Source organism: Trematomus bernacchii, unplaced genomic scaffold, assembly GCF_902827165.1.
Source record: "Trematomus bernacchii unplaced genomic scaffold, fTreBer1.1, whole genome shotgun sequence".
Taxonomy (NCBI): Eukaryota; Metazoa; Chordata; class Actinopteri; order Perciformes; family Nototheniidae; genus Trematomus; species Trematomus bernacchii.
In genome coordinates this window covers 1,123,450-1,140,949 of record NW_022987552.1, presented here as the reverse complement: position 1 = coordinate 1,140,949, position 17,500 = coordinate 1,123,450, and the positions used below count along the sequence as shown (strand labels likewise).

The 17,500-nt window shown below is 41.1% G+C and overlaps 1 protein-coding gene and 1 long non-coding RNA gene across 2 annotated transcripts in view; both read right to left on the bottom strand.

Moving 5' to 3' along the window:
• Nucleotides 1-2,776: 2,776 nt before the first annotated feature.
• LOC117477208 overlaps nucleotides 2,777-17,500 on the bottom strand; it is a 28,299-nt gene continuing 13,575 nt past the window's right edge. The window contains exons 6-7 of the mRNA XM_034123874.1: nucleotides 5,474-5,502; nucleotides 2,777-3,632 (exon numbers count right to left, since the gene is read on the bottom strand). Of these exons, the coding sequence (XP_033979765.1) occupies nucleotides 3,558-3,632; nucleotides 5,474-5,502 (104 nt within the window). The 3' untranslated portion in view covers nucleotides 2,777-3,557. The remainder of the gene's footprint in view (nucleotides 3,633-5,473; nucleotides 5,503-17,500) is intronic.
• Nucleotides 5,851-6,379, bottom strand: LOC117477213. Its single transcript, XR_004555316.1, has 2 exons — nucleotides 6,020-6,379; nucleotides 5,851-5,938 (listed from the first exon to the last, which is right to left on the bottom strand). It is a non-coding gene; the product is annotated as an uncharacterized LOC117477213 (long non-coding RNA).

The window sequence follows — 17,500 nt, the reverse complement described above, 5'->3', positions numbered from 1 at the left end:
GTGAAATATAATCAAGTGTTAAATCAGAATTTAATTCCACCTGGAGTAAATCCACAAGCTACCCTGCAGTATACAAAGTCATTCAAACTAGCTGCACCTTTACCAGCTTTGAGAACACTTTCATGATCAATCATTATAAAACATATTGTAGTGATCACTGATGCATACACTGGGGTTACATAATCCAATCATGGAACTACAGGTTGGGGGTATTGTTTCCGCCCGGACACATATGTTGACGGTACCTCCGGGGTACCTACTGTGTGTCCTCCTCTTTCACTTTCTCTTCTTTCCTGCAACCCGACAGCACGTCGATTTCTGATCTCCAATAAAGAGAGATTTGCAACTCTGATACACCGCCTCCGTCTCCCTTCTCTCGGCACTACAGTGGTGACCCTGACATAAGTCTCGCGAAGGATCCGGGACTGGACCGAACACGGCAAAAAGCAGACTCTGCTTTTCTCGAAATGCCGGAGATTTTTGGGGACCTCCGTTGCTGCCACGTGCGCACGGACTGAGGCTCGGTGCGCCCCACGGAATGGACGCGGACGACGCTCGCCATTTTCACGGCTTTTCGGCTCTGGGGGACGGCAAGCCTTCCATGGGGCCGGTACGCGACCGTGCCGGGTTGGTTCGGGACGTGCGGCTGCATGTCCGGCCAGCGACTGACGGCCGCCGAGAACGGCTAGCGACGACTGCTAGCATCAGCTAACGCCTTGCAGCTACCGGCGGCTATCGACAACCGACTGTTTTTTTTAATTTATTTTTAATTTTTTTGTGGTGCCGGAGAGGGGGTTCGATCATGTCTGGTCGGCCTCGCGTGGATCCTCTCGCTATTTCGCCCACCTGTTTTTGTTCGTGGACAGGACGACCTTTTGAGCTTTTTCTGGTGCCGGAGAGGAGGTTCGACCATGGCTGGTCGGCCTCGTGTGGACCCTCTCGCTGTTTCACCACCTCGACGGCGGCTTCGGACGTCACACAGTGGCGCGCTTCTGGACCCCGTCTCGCCTCTTCCCTCGCCTCGGCGGTTCCGGACGTCGCCCATGCCTTCATCGGCCCGTGGGTGGCGCGCTTCGGGACCCTGCCTGGCCTCACCTCTGACCGCGGCTCACGGTTCGCCTCGACGGCGCCCCGTCTGGCCTCTCCCCTGTCCACGGCTCCTTCCTCCCGAGGACTTCGTGCCCGCCGCCGCTGTGCCTTCGCCTGCGGCCGGGCAGCGCTCCTCCCGGCTGGGGACCACCGGGTTTTTCACGCCCGTCCCCTGGTCTCGACACAGCGACCCTGCTTTCTGCGGCCCCCTGACGACGGCCCGTTCCGGCCCGCCCTCCGGTGGGGTTGCCCTCGCCTTCGTTGGGGCCCCTACCCTCTCCTGCGGCCCCCTTCCGACGGCCCGTTCCGTGGCCCGCCCTCCTCGGCCCCTGTGGTGCTTCCTCCCGACGCGAGGATTGTGTCCATGGTTGAATTCTGGGGGGGCTTGTGTAGTGATCACTGATGCATACACTGGGGTTACATAATCCAATCATGGAACTACAGGTTGGGGGTATTGTTTCCGCCCGGACACATATGTTGACGGTACCTCCGGGGTACCTACTGTGTGTCCTCCTCTTTCACTTTCTCTTCTCCTCTTTCCTGCAACCCGACAGCACGTCGATTTCTGCTCTCCAATAAAGAGAGATTTGCAACTCTGATACACCGCCTCCGTCTCCCTTCTCTCGGCACTACAATATCATATATATTATTCTGAAATGGACCAATCTGCACAATGACTACTTTTACTGTCGCTACTTTCACTATATTTTGATGATAATACTTTTCTACTTTTACTTGAGGAACATTTTGAATGCAGGGTTTTTACTGTAACAGAGTATTCCTACACTCTGGTACTTCTACTTTTACTCAAGTACAAGATCAGAGTACTTCTACTTTTACTCAAGTACAAGATCTGAGTACTTCTACCTTAACGAAGTACAAGATCTGAGTACTTCAACCCACTTTGTTTACAGTAAAAAACACATGAAACCCAAACAAAACACGGCCTGTCGGACAAACTACTACAGATATGAAAGGTAGCGTACTGTTTTACTAAAGTACAAGATCTGAGTTCTTCTACTTTTACTCAAGTACAAGATCTGAGTACTTCTACTTTTACTCAAGTACAAGATCTGAGTACTTCTACTTTTACTCAAGTACAAGATCTGAGTACTTCTACTTTTACTCAAGTACAAGATCTGAGTACTTCTACTTTTACTCAAGTACAAGATCTGAGTACTTCTACTTTTACTCAAGTACAAGATCTGAGTACTTCTACTTTTACTCCAGTACACGATCTGAGTATTTAATAAAGAAATATCCCCAAATGTTTTCATCTTTTAATCCATATTCTATTTCTAAAATGGAGCAACTTTTACGAATTTAAATGTAACCCAGGATGAATAATTATTTAACCATTTGTTTTTATTATTATGATTTGATTTAATTTATATAATAATACAAACAAAATGGTTACCAAAAATAATTCCCCACGGTGTAAATAAAGTATTTAAAAAAACACCTTCCTTGGCTCTGACACAAACTGTATCACTTTCTTTGTTGCCTCATACCTGATCCCAGGATATCACCACAGCTCCACTAAATGTGCAACACCTTCCTTGGCTCTGATACAAACTGTATGTTGTTTACAAAGTGAGAGCCAGGGCAAAGAGAGGTGTTCAACCCAACAAAGCGTTGTGTTGTCAGTGTGTTGGAGATAGAGAGAGAAACACAACTCATTATAACATTGATTAAAAGCACTCTTTTTATTTGGATTATATATCATTAAAGCCGTAGTAAAAAAAGGAGTAACATATTCCATTAGGACTTAAGCTAATTAAAACATCCTAAGATACTGGAGGCATTTCAGCTTTAGGAATACATATAGAGTAAAAAGAGAGTATAGTAAATATATTGTATAGACTATTGATCAGATATATACAGCATGTGCAGCAGTTAGGCAGTACAGGTATATATACTGTAGGTATAAGTACACGCTATGCTAATTAGAAGACATTATATGAATCATTAATAACAAAAACAAATAAAAGATATTCTTAAAATTGATTAGACCAAGTTTGACTGAAAGTCCCTAGAGAGCACAATGAAGAAATATAGATTAGGGATTATTTTACAATTTAGAAATGTTATGAATTCAACCCAACACTTGTATGTTTGAACATGTGCAGCAGTTACAGTGAGAAGTGAAGGTATAAGGTGTGAGCACAAGTACTGCTAATATTGAGATGTTATATACAGAGACTGTAGACTATAGATCAGATATATAACTATGTATGGGAATGTGAGAGCATACTTAAAGGATGTTAAATCAGAAATGAATGAATATAATAAGCTATGTTTCCTATCATATGGAGGTGAGTTTCTGAAGGGCCTCTCATGGGGCTCAGGTGTTCTCAGTCATCAGAAATGTTCCAATGATCTCATGGTTCTCCTGTTTTCTCCTGTAGAATATGAGGAGGTGATGTTTGACAGCATGGACTCTGAGGGGAGTTGATGTTGTTGATCAGTCACACAGAGGCAGAAGCCCCTCCATCGTTTTCATAGTTCACCTCATCTTCATCTTCATCTTCATCATTCTGCTCCTGTCACCATGGAACAGAGACATGGTGAAAACACAGAGCAGAGCTGGAAAGTAACTTAGTACATTTACTCAGTTTTGTACTTCAGTACATATTTTAAGGACTTTACTTGACTATCATCAGTTAATGCTACTTTACACTTTAACTGCTCCTTATTCTGGAGCTTCATGTTGAACTTTTTACTCGTCTTCATCCATTCATTTTTATTACACATTCTTGCTTTAACATCTTTTATTATGTATTTATTTCATTCTTAAATTGAGCAGAAATCACCATCTATGATGTATTACATGACAAATATAACTAGTTAAGCTACCCAGTAGTATGTACAGTCATTTTAATAAACCATACATTGCAAATGGAAGTGATACACATTAAAACATCACTTATTATAATCATATATTATATTATTACATTCTGCATAATCAGTACTTTCAATGTAGGTATATTTGTATTATTAATCATATTTATATATTAGAGTATTTCTACATTGTAGTATTGCTACTTTTAATGAAGTGCAATATCTCAGTACTTCCTTTAGTGCCTTGCTCAAGGGAACCACAGAGATACTTCATTTCAACACAACATGCACACTTTACTCCTTTGTTGAATCTTCTGCCTGTCTTATAATCACAGTTAAATTAAAATAATAAATATTACAAACTATTATTTTATATTTAACCTGTTCCACTCTGAGCCTGTTTTTCAGGTCTCAGGCTCGAAAATGACATTCCCAGAACAAATGACCATATCTTCCCTTCTAAAAGGGTTAAATTAATAATCTTTTCTCAAAGTAATGATAAACCTGTGAGTTGGATGTAGAAGTGTCAGAATCAATATAGATGTTTTTTATTTTAAAGAAAATTCAGATTTTACATAGTAAAAAACTGTAAATTATAGTGTCCGTCCAAAGATTATTTTTTACAGATAGTGAAAACTACCCTTGGATGATGGGTTAGTAGACTAAAAGCTTTAGGAATCCAAAGTACAACATATAATAAGTACCCTGTATCAAGATTGATGCAAAACAAGTGAAATTTGACCTTTTTAGAGAGATTTAGCCAAAAACCACTTCTGGGGTCATTTGGGTGGATTTGACCTATCTCTGGCCCCCCTTGGTCGATTTGGTTGGTTGACATACCCTTGTGACCGTTAGAGCCAATAGAATCGAAGGGGGAGGCACACACCCACACACGTTGTAAAGAAAAAATGTGGGCGCTTCGCGTGTGGAAAACGAAAGCAAAGTGGAAGAATGTCTCCTTCTGGAGTTTGGAAACTAAAACGCAGTTGTATTGCTTATGGATTATCAGAAATAATTTCAAAGAAGGCACAGACACATAGGATGAACCTATGGATTAACTGCAGCATCGTTTTTTTATCGTTTTAATGCCATTGAAGACCACTTTTGACCAAGGTAAGCCATGTTTACGTGTTTAGCTACTTAGCTCCACATGTGATGATGTACGCTTTCGTTTATAGCGTCGCGAATGTTTATCACTGAGTGTTGAGGAGGGCACCGTTAGATTCAGTGTCTCCAGGACACCAAAAAAGAGTGTTTGGTTGTGCATCTAGGATAAGTAATAAGGGAGTTCTGAGTGAGTTTAAGTGCCGCATTACGTTCCATGTTTTCGCTCGTGGCTAATTCAGAGGCTGAGTGCTAGCATTGTGGGTTTTTTTTGAAAAAAAAAATTAAAAAGATCAGTTAGCTGAGTTTCTTCCCGTTACATGGATATAACACATTCATAGTTTTATTCAATATTAAGATTCCTTAGACGTTGTTTCCTGCAAATGACGCGTTTATCCGCCCGGTACCGGGCGGAAGGTGCGTAACAGGTTAAACTCACAAGGTTTTTTGTCATCCGTTTTTTGCCCCCTGAAAAAAACCAAAAAGACAAACATGTTGACTTCAGCTTCCACGGTTTACTTTTTCTTTTCTCCTTAAAGGTGGGGTAGGTAATTTTGGAGATACACAACCGGAGAAAATCTGCCACTTCCTTACAGAGCCCCTCCTCCAACACACACGAACGCGCACATGACCAATGAGGGCACGAGATAAGTTTGTGCACAGATGGAAGGCTGACAGGCAGGTAGGATTTTTTGTCAAAGCACTTATTATTGATATTCATTGCTATCGGGATGTTAAGAGCATTCCATGGAATATAACAAATGAACTCGAGTCGGTTTCTCAAACTTACCTACCCTACCTTGAATCTATGGACCCTCACCTTTAGCTCTGGTCCAGATGTGGACTGTAACCATGGTGATGAGAGCTGCTAACCCCACAGACACCATGATGAGCCACCACACAGCTGGAAAGAGAGAAGTCCCAAGTGTGAAATATAGTCAGAGGTTTTTAGCTGTTAAATGTATTTCTTCTCTTCAGTCACTACCTGGTCCTTCTGGATGTTTGCTGTCTGTTTCTTTGTTGTTGTTTTCAGATGTCCATTCATGAATTGTTGGTGTTCCAGTTGTTTTATGCATAAACCAAATGACAAAATGATGTGACGTCAAAACCTCAAATCCCAAAAGCATTATCTGTGATTAAATGTGTGATAAGTGATTTAAAACAACTCATTATATTCTAACCTGGTTTCTCAATTAAGAGCTTCTCTTTTTTATCATAACCATCTGTCACTTCACATTTCAGAAACTCATTCAATCCCTGATAAATGTGAGATGTTGTAAATGTGTTGTTTCAATATATTCTTATAACAAGACTGTTAGAAGTGATTTGAAACAGCTTATCATGTTCTCACCTGAGGACTGATCGCTGAAGGGAAACACCTGTACGTCTCCTGTGAGCTCATCAGTTACTTTACAAGTAAACAACTCAGACCTTGTTGTGTAACTAAAGAGAGAAGTCAGAAATGTCACAGAGGCAGAGCAGAGAGACTGTGATGTCTTTATCTCTCTGTGATCTTTATCCACATCTTGACCCTGAAGCAGCCACTTCACTCTGTGATCACACTGTCCATATGTCGACACAGAGCAGCGTAACGTCACCTCATCATTGTCCTGATGTTCAGTCACTGAAGATGGAGATATTGTGAGAGAAAAGACAACAAGAGTAACATTAACTTCATCACTGTAATCATTATTATTGTAATGATTTAGTATATTGCTCTATAGAGACAGTTTAAAACATCATGATGTAAATACTCACTGGTAACAACATACAGATAAACCACAGAGAGTGAACCTTGTTGTTCTCCTGATCTGAACTGTCTGCAGCCGTAACCTCCAGCATCCTCCTCTGTGACCTTCTTTATAACCAGAGAACAATTCTGTGTAACTCTCAGTCTGTCTGATTTAGCTTTGGCTGCTTTGTGAATCTGTCCGTCTGCAAACAGCCTCACTGCTGGTGGGTTAGGTGAATCACTGAAGCTCCACCAAGTACTCTCACACTTATCCTGATCATCTATCACATTGTCAAAAGGCAAAGTGACTTCATCTCCAGGTCTGACAGTGAGGGAGTAACCTTTCAAATCTGCAGCTGTTGGGGAAAGAAATCAGAAATAAATATAGACGTCATAAATGCTGACAGAATAATGATTTATTATATAAAAAGGTAAAGAGTTAGAGTTCTGGTTGATCTGTTTAATGAATCATTTAACGACACATTCAAACCAGAGTTAATTACAGATCCACATAACTAACTGAAGTGTTCATAGTGAGTGTGACGATCACTTTAAAGAGTATTGCTATGTGGGTTTTAGTGACCAAGAGTTCACTAAAGTCACCACGTTACAAACACAACTCATCATTCTCAGTTAAAGGAACAGTACGTAGTAAAGTACCGTTAGTGATATTAAAGCTGTTTTATTTCATGTAATTGGTAAATGGTAAATGGACTGTATTTATAAAGCGCTTTATCCAGTCTTTCACCCCCTCAAAGCGCTTTACATACAACAAGTCACCCATTCACACCCAATGCATACAGAGCAATGTGCCCCTTGCTCAATGAAGGGGTTAGAGCCATTTCCCTTTCATCATTAAGGTTTGAATGTTTGTCTTATTACTAAAAGGCTTTAGAGGAAACTCTTAACTATTTATTTTTGTGAGTCACACTACGCTTTAAAAGATGTTAGTTTAAGTCTCACTTATTTGCTGTCGGATGTGACGTGCATGTCTATATGTCTATATGTCTATATATGGCATGACATTGGTTCACAGCTGAGGGTGTGATTAGACAGGAAGCGGTAGAGTCTTTTGACCGTGTTCTTTTTGTTCTTTTTGTTCTTTTTTGATACGGAGAACTTTTAGTTACTTTGAAGCGAGGAAGTTTGTCTTCATGTTTGTATGTCGTCTTGATCAAAGAATAAACCTGATGTGATTCAACACTACAACGATCTCTGCAAAGTTAGTTTGGAAGCAAAGTGAGGCGCGTCATAACCCACAACCCCGATAGAGGAAAGTGGATATTAAATGTAGAAACTGATTCAAACTCCACGACAGAAGGTATCATTCACACACCGTTCCCCATTGGGAGCGACTTGGGGTTAAGCATCTTGCCCAAGGATACATCGATTTCAATTGAAAGACGGCCTCACTACCTTTCACAGGGTTGCCAACTCTCACGCATCTGGCGTGTGACACACGCTTTCACTCTCAATCTCACGCTCTCACGCTGCCCAAACTATTCTCACGCCAAAAATAAGAATACGAAGACGAGAAACGGTTTTGAAAACTTTTCTCACGTAGTGATCGTCTTCTCAATAGAACATCTTTGATAATGTATTCTGGCCAATCAGAATCACGATAACGGCGTGGTGTTGTTGCAGGAAGTCCCGACGGAGATGAGAATACTTTTGCGGTAGTACATCTCTATACATCGATACAACATTACGTGTTGATAGAAATCAACACGTAATGAAATAAGACCCCACGGTTTGATGATTGATAGGTGTGTGGGCTGTCTTTCATTTTGACACACAGAACAATGGGGGCTATCCACCCTTATCCACAATGTAAAGTAATTCACACAGCCTCTTCCCTCTTCTCTCTGTGAGGAGCAGCAGGTTCAGCTTTCAGAACAAAGTAACAAAAAACTAATATGGCATTCATTTTTTTAAATGTGTAGTAATAGATTTATTTATTTTTCTTCTCAAGAGAGTACCAGAATGTGTATTTTATGTTAGTATTTAAAAAATTCTCCTGGGGGAGAATCCCCCCAGACCCCCCCTGCAGGGGTCAACTCTTTCACCTGTGGGGAAATTGCAGGATTGGCTCCAGGTCGCCCTTTTTATTTACTACAAGACAAATGTGCCTTTTTATTTCATACAGTTCAATTTGGATTGAGACAGGGAAATAATCTAAACCTCACGCGTGGCGTTTCACTGTCGGGGGGAGCGTGTATGTAATTACATTGCAAATACTGATTTGAGCCCCACCACTGTATGGGTTAGCCCTACCATAGATTACCCAACAAAAATACTCTGGAGCGCATGCGCAGATCTAAGATCCAGTAGAAATGATAAAAAAGTCAAAGTCTGCTGCTTATTGTTCTACTAGGCCAAAATAGAGTCAAAGAGTATATGAGAGTGAGAGTGTGTTAATTAATATATTTGGCAGTTTGGAGTAAGTCTGTAGATTTGTTTGTGTGTGTGTGTTTCATGTATAGGCCTCTCACGATAATTAATATTGTTGGATACATTTTCCCGGAAATTATTGCGATAAACGATAATATTGTCGGCACCGTTGTATGACCATTTTAGACCACTGACATAATGATAATATATAATAATAATTCAAGTACATCCTTTCAAACTGCTAGTCACATCCTCATGTACTGTAAATGGCAATTTATCGAGGTCAGAAAAGTTATCGAGTTCATTTTTATTTATCGTACGATAAGTCAATTAATTGCTTATCACGACAGGCACACAATAAAACAGTGGAAACAAACATGTCTGACTTTCATTAGTGAATGAAACTTTGTGCCCTTTATAGTCTGTGTCCATTATTGTGTATTTGTATATATTGTATATATATCCTATATATATGCTAAGGTCCCGCTGCTGACACGATAGCAGTCATTTCGTGCGCATATGTGTAATTAAACCGAATTAAACCCATGATATCAAAATCTCACTCCAGCCAGGTACCCAAAGTTGGCAACCCTGCCTTTCATTAACAGTCGTAAACAGTGTGTGTTCTCTGCATCCTCACCTGGAAAGTGGAGCAGCAGCATCAGGAATGAAGACATCATGATCCTTCTAAATTCAGACATCGTGCTTCTCTCTCGGTCTCTGGCTCTCGACTGTCAGAGTCTCTAACCTGCTGCTTCTGTATTTCTCTTCTGAGAACTGAAGGGGAAGTGTTTCTGTGAGGATGTTGTTAACCGGGTTAACCTGTGGTTTTACCCTCTGATGCTGAGCAGATAAGGTACGTGCTTAACTCAACGAGCGTCTAATGAAACTCACTTGAATGGCCTACTTTTTAACACATGTATTAGCCGGTGTAATGTTCATGTTGTTTTGAAATAGTTTCATGCTCTACACACTGCAGACTCTTCTGGATGTGCCATTCTTAGAGCAGTCTCTCTGACCTGACTATAGGACGCTACACTCAACTCTCCAAGAAGTTTTATCTGACTGAGTTTTATGTTCTGCACACTGCAGAGATGAGTATTAACAGACTGTACGTGGTTTGTTGTTGCTTTGCATTCTGTTATTTTGCTTTTGTCGGGACCCCCTTAAAAACGAGATGGTGCATCTCAAGGGGTTTATCCAAAATAAATACATCTCTATATAAACAAAGATAAAACTGAGGTAATTGTTTTCGGAGCCAAGGAAGAACTGGCAAAATGGGGTTCTGCTCAACAGATGAAGCGCTGACTGAACCGGAGGACCAAACTGAAAGTGTGTGTGTGTGTGTGTGTGTGTGTGTGTGTGTGTGTGTGTGTGTGTGTGTGTGTGTGTGTGTGTGTGTGTGTGTGTGTGTGTGAGAAAGGGATCTGGTTTGCGGGGTGAGACATCTAAAGCAACACCCAGAGACTGACTGCAGGGCCACACACACACACACACACACACACACACACACACACACACACACACACACACACACACACACACACACACACACACACCTCAGTGGCAGGCTGGAGTGTGAACAGGAAGTGTCTCGTTGTATCAGGCCCTAGCCACACGAGTACGGTCGTATCTGCTACAGTTCTCTATCATATAGACCAGGGGTTTTCAAAGTGTGGGAAGGTGAGCCTCCCCTCAGAGAATATAAGAACAGCCGCGCCCCCCCTCCCAATTATTATTGCTATTATTATTATTATTATTGTTGTTGCTATAATGCAGGGGTATTATTATCCAGTGGAATGCCCTTACCTACTGGCCTAGTTAAATCAAAGTGGTTACTTATTTTTGTCTGGGCAGTGTAGTTTTACACACCATCTTATTTGACTTTCTCAGGGCAGACCCCCACAAAGAAAAAAATATATGTACACACGTAAGGTCATCATCTTAACAGTTTTTAATGCTCGAGTCATCCGTGAGCAGAGCATCAAGTTGGCATGCCTATTACAGCTGAATGCGGCGATTACCATCTTGTTCAGCAAAACGCCTCACAAACGTATTAACATCCAAAGCTTTAGTGCGTTTTGATTCAATGCTGAGCACAGCCAAACTTGACAGTCTCTTCTCTGTCATTGTAGACCGTAAATACCTTATTCCTTCCGTGTACTTGGGTCCGAATGCTTCTCGTTTTCTGCCGCCCGTTCAAATGAAATCGCCGCCAATCACATTTCCTCGCTCGCGCCAGGGTTACAAGGCTCGCGTCTTGTGCTGCATTCACTTGCACTCGGACATCAGGGATTTTCTCTGATAAATGTCCGATGAGCCACAACTTTTATTTCAAAACAAAGCTGCCAACTGGGGTGGCCAGACGCTGTCTCCTCTCTCACTTTAGGTAACTTCACTAAAAATCGATCCATGTTGCCGCTCGCATAAAGTTAGCTGAAGTTAACGAGCTAGATTTCATTGTTTCTCTTTATTTTTTTCTCACGCTGCGCCTCCCCTGAAGCTCTCTGGCGCCCCCCAGGGGAGGCGCGCCTCACACTTTGAAAACCGCTGATATAGACGGTTCGGCCACACTAGGCCGACAGGGAAACGCAGATAACGATAACGGGTCCCAAGGTATCCCTCCTAAATGTAACTCTTTTATAACCATTCCTATTCTTCCAAACCTTAAACCCCTTTTATCTGACCCCTACCCTCTCTCCTAACCATAAACTATTCCCTTTCCTCATACCTTAACCTTCACTCTTCCCTCCCTTCAATCTAACTCTTCCCTTCTGTTAGAAATTAAAATCAATATTGAATGACGTAATTTAGTTTAAAGTGGACCTATCATGCTATATTTAAATGATATATTGTAGGGCCATACCTATATAAGGTATATTTATACGTTTCTGTTTTCAAAATACCAAACAGATCATGCATTTTAGCCATGCCTCATTTCGCTCTATTTGCTGTTCTCCAGCCCTGTTTTTGCAGGGGGCTGATTCTGTGAGCTGCAGCTGACCACGCCCCCCTGCAGGAGAGGGGAGCGCGCTCTGATCAAGTCAGAAGAGGGGGAGAAAAATAGATCTCCGTCCTCTGTGTTTTATTATATTATTATATAGAGTCGTTATTCATTTGTTTTAAAGCTCAATAAATAACAAAGAAGACCTTTGACCGGCACTTTTCTAATTTTGTCCGGAAGATTTCAACTTTAATGGACATCTTGACCGGCGAAAGAAAACCTAACTGAAACTCTGCCGCACGGTCCCCTCGTTCCTTGGAAGAGGCGGAGAGGTGGGTGTTTGTCATCTGCTGGTGGACTAACCGGAGAGAATTAAAGCAGCAGGAGCAAACGCTTGCCTCGGGGAGGGAGAAAAAAAGCCACAGCGGAGAATAAACAGAAGGGTAACCATGGTAACCATGCGTGGGAAGTCTTCTTCGCTGCTTTTGTGGCAGACTACAGCGCCACTTACAGGCCTGGCATATGTACTACAGCGTCTCCAGCGCTTTCGAGCGGCAATGGCCGGCCGTGGCCCAACCCCACATTCCCCTGATAGGTGGAGAGTTGGCCCAATAGCCGTAGCGCCACCGTCCTGACGTCAGGACAGTGTTCAAATCTGGATCAGTTTTTATCAGATCCGTTGCAGCCCCTTTTTTAGAGATTTGGGTATGGAGGAAAATAGAGAGGGTTGTGTTTTCTGACACTTGGTGAGTTCCCTGGAACACCGGGGACACATATTCATGTATAAAATACGTACAAAAGTGCATTTTGCATGATAGGTCCCCTTTAAACAAACAGTAAGTTCAAAACTGTTTTATTCTGAAAACAGTTCCGGTTAAAGTTTACTTTGAAAAGCTGTATTGAGAGACGACAACAATGACTACTTCCGGTTTCACGTTAGGATTGATTACAGCCGTTAAAATGCATTACATAAAAAGTCATGAAAGAGTGTATGAGGAGAAAAGGCGTGTGGAAGTTATACAATGACCACACAACGTTTAAATCCTCTGTTATGTGCGATATCCAATATGGTCTAGCTGCGGCCGCGGCCAGTACACGACACTACACGACACGCCCACTACACGACACGCCCACCTGACACGACACTACGGTGGCTGAGAGACATTACCGTACATGGCAGATTAAAAGCGAATTGACGACACTTATTATTGAGATCGTACATGGCAGATTAAAAACGAATTGCAAATGTTATTGTAGCATTTTAAGCAACTATTAGGCAAATAAATTAATAACCTAGTCTATCCGTTTGAGACACAACGGTATAACTTTCAACCCAAATCATTTTGTCAACAAACGGTGGTTTAGTAAACTTTTTTTTAATATATAAAATAGGTATTAATGAGATAATCTATTGATTATGTTTGTCTAACTGCTACACATGTATTTTATACATAAATGTAGATATTTGTGAACATCTAAATATAGTTGTTAAAGGTTTTAAGATATACATAATCACATCATGGGGTCATTAAGGAACAAATTAGGAGGGCCAGTCAGGCCACTAATGAGCTCAATCATTCACATGTATTATTATTACTTTATAAATTAAAAGTACTAGGGGTCTATTACAAAACCTTTGAAGGAATCGCATCAATTAAAATAAATGTATGGCAAGTATGATCAAATTAACATAATGTCAAGATATAGCCAATAGGCAATCAACATGCTTTGAATATAAAGGAAGAAGAACAATAAACAGATGAACATTTAGGTTTTATGTGTAAATTGTGAACAAACCATCTTAATACATCTGGCAGTCTAAGACAGCAAACTAAGCTTCTTTAACTGCTGCTAGAACACAGTTTTACCATGGGGTATTTCTAACAAGACCAAAAAGATATACAAGGCTTCCAAAACAGAAGAAACCAACTCAATACAGTATTTTAATTTCCTTCAAAATGACAAAAGCACTAATAAAAACCAAATAACAATAACATAAAGGAAAAGTAATTGAAGTGGTTGCCTGTTGTAAATACCTTGGTATCTGGCTTGATGATTGTCTCTTCTCTTGCGTTCGGTCATACCCCCCTTCCCATACTATTATCGGTCAAAATTGGCCGGTGTGTTTTGCACAGTGATATTTCTGGAACCCCTTATCCCATTTTGATGGTTGACATCTCATTTGAACAGTCAAAGCCAGAATGACAGCAGGGGTGAATTTCATTTTATAATTTTGCAATAAGTCAAAGATAGGTTTACTGTATATTATAAAAATGCTTGTCATGTAGGCATACTGGAGATGGGAAGGCTTTAGTCAGTGTTGTAGCTGAGATTCTTACCGTTCCAATGATGTATTAATAATAACTTGGATTTATATAGCGCCTTTCATGAGACCCAAGGTCGCTTTAAAAAGAACAGGAGTAGAAACAAACATAACAAAAGGCAGTCAGACGAACAGTTAAACAGACAAAACAAATAGATTTGGGGCCAAAGACCTTGGCAGACTTGAGGGCCCTTTTGAAGGCGTCAAGCGTGGGGATGTTGCAGATCTCCGCAGGGAGAGATGGCCAGAGTCTGAAGACCGCAGGTTCCGGGGTAGGGCATGTGGGAATTGTATTGATTTGATACAAGCAAGCCAGTGTTTCATTGTGTACTTTCAACTACAGTATATGGTCCGGCAAGTTCAGCATTCATTGTGATGAATATACAATAAGACACTGATACCGTTTTCCTCAATGAACATTTATTGAACAGAACATCATGTGGAAAATCTGAGTGGCACTATTCAAGCTGGTCTGCTTAAAAAAAAAAAATAACCTTTTAAATTGATCCCAACAGTAAAATCAACATGATTTTAAATAAAAATGTAAGCAGCCAGGATTGACCTGCAGGAGGTTAAAGCCTATTTAAAAACTCCTTGGAATCCAAAGCTCTTCGGAATCTTTCACTGGAGTCCTTCAGCCTTTGGTGCGCTTCCTCACTCATGTTCTTGGTGAGGTAATGAGAACAAAGTTCCATCTCACTGATAAGACAAGATGGTATAAAGAAGTCATATATGTAATATTATAAATTCACATGCATCAGGGGTTGTACACTTTAAATGGAAATTGTATTAGCATTCTCCTCATGTTTCCAGCTTACCTCCAGTCATACTCGGGTCCACATTTATAAGTTTCCTTGGCTCTTTCAAGGGAAACCGAGAGTACAGCTGCAAGGGCGTAGACTGTCGCCTGTGTCATGAAGGGATTAAAGCCACACGTTTAACAGTTAGAGTAAAATGTAGACATCCAATAAAGGTTGTGCCATTCTGCAGGTGACAATTATGCCAGAACAATTGGCATCAACATTCTACTGGACATTGACCATGAGTTTAAGTGCAACATATGTAATTTTATATAATGTGTAGTCGACAAATAAAAAGTCAGTGAAATCTAACCTCTGGCAGAAGCACATCCATGACGAATGCCACCTCATCTGTGAACCTTCTCTCCGTCTGTGTCCGGACGGAAGGTGTCCGAGTCCAATTTGTTGAGCTCTGGGCGTGCTCCATCACGGAGTGTTGTGTTGTTTGTCTATAGGTGAATAAAATAGAATACAATTTCAGTGACTTTAATATTGGAAATAGTTAACTCCTTAAACAAGCAGCAATGGACTGGCCTGTATAATCCTATGGGACAAAGCTGGTCGTACTTCCTCACTTTCAGAAGGTAACCCTTTAACTGCCAGCGCCACCATTTGGTAGAGCACATTTTGTGTCTTGATATCTTGTTGAAAAAAAAAAAAGTTTAACTCGATCTGATTCAGCCAGCTCTACCCTTCTGGTTGACATGTTATGCACAAAACAACCTCTAGATGTCACTGTGGTTCGAACAGAAAGCCCTTCAACTAGTTTAAATCTTTATATATACAGTCTATGGATTAAATGTCAGGCCTACAGCATGGCCACAAACCCCATCTAAAAACAGAGGCCTGATTGCATCCACCTGGGTTACTTGGCTCTACCCAATAACTATATATCATTTAACTTTAAACCACACTTAAAATAATAATATAATTATACATATGTGCATGTCAGTATAGCAGCTAATACATGTTTTTTTTTTTTAAAACATTCAAATGTGAAAGACACCTTCAATGAATATTTAAAACTTACACAAAATCAGATTCTTGTAAAAATGCAAGTACATGCATTGTTCCATCTGTCAAGCTAAAATATATACATATATCTTAGCTCTTAGTTTGACATGCTAACTGAACGAGCATGTTCAGTTAGCATATATGCTAACTGAACGTCGAGCATGTCAAGCTAAGAGCTAAGATATATATATATATATATATATATATATATATATATATGTATTCCATTCCTTTACATTTAATATTTAAAATACAAATTAGCAAAATAAACACAATTACACTGCGCTAAACAGCCACATCGACAAACAAACGAGAACCTAAATAGTATGTAATTATATACTCGGTGTGCCATATTGTTTGTCTGTTCTCTGTAAACCTCATGTCTCCTTAAATATCCTTGCGTCAGCGTCAGTGTCGTCAATTCGCTTTTAATCTGCCATGTACGGTAATGTCTCTCAGCCACCGTAGTGTCGTGTCAGGTGGGCGTGTCGTGTAGTGGGCGTGTCGTGTAGTGGGCGTGTCGTGTAGTGTCGTGTACTGGCCGCGGCCGCAGCTAGACCCTTCTCGCGATATCGGACATTGGAGAAAGAGGTGGGAGAACGACGTCACCAGCCGCCATTGAAGGAGGAGCGCTGGATCGATACAGACGGAGGACAACGCGATCTCAGGGACTTCTTGACCGGGCCGCCTCCAGACAGCAGCTGCAGCTGCTCTCTCCTCACTCCTTCTGTTTGCTTCATTACCGCGCCATTTAATTAAAGTAACCCATTTGAACCTTTTCAGAGACTCCATTAGTCTCCTTATTGCAAGCTTCTCTCCTGGGACGCGAGAGAACCAACACAAATCAACACTTCCCCCCACCCTAACCATAACCACTCCCCACCTTCTTACCTAATCCTAACCCTTAGTATTATTTTCGCTACTTCTAATCAGTTCTCCTTTAAACTATCTAGTTTTCTCCATTTCCTTATTGAATCCCCATCTTTTCCTTCCCTCCCTTAGAATTTAGTTTTTGTATTCACGTGTCCATAACCATGCCACATTACCCTAAATAAGGTAAAATACCCTCTAATAACAGCATTAGTTTGATTAAATTAACCAAGATATGAAACATGTGCCCGTCCCTCTCCCCTGCCACCACAAGATGGTGACAGGTGACCTCTATTTTCTTACCTAACCAAGTCTTCACCCTAAAATTAATGATACCCCTTATGGGGACCTCCAATTGGTCCCCATAAGGGAAGCCAGTCCCCACACGTGAC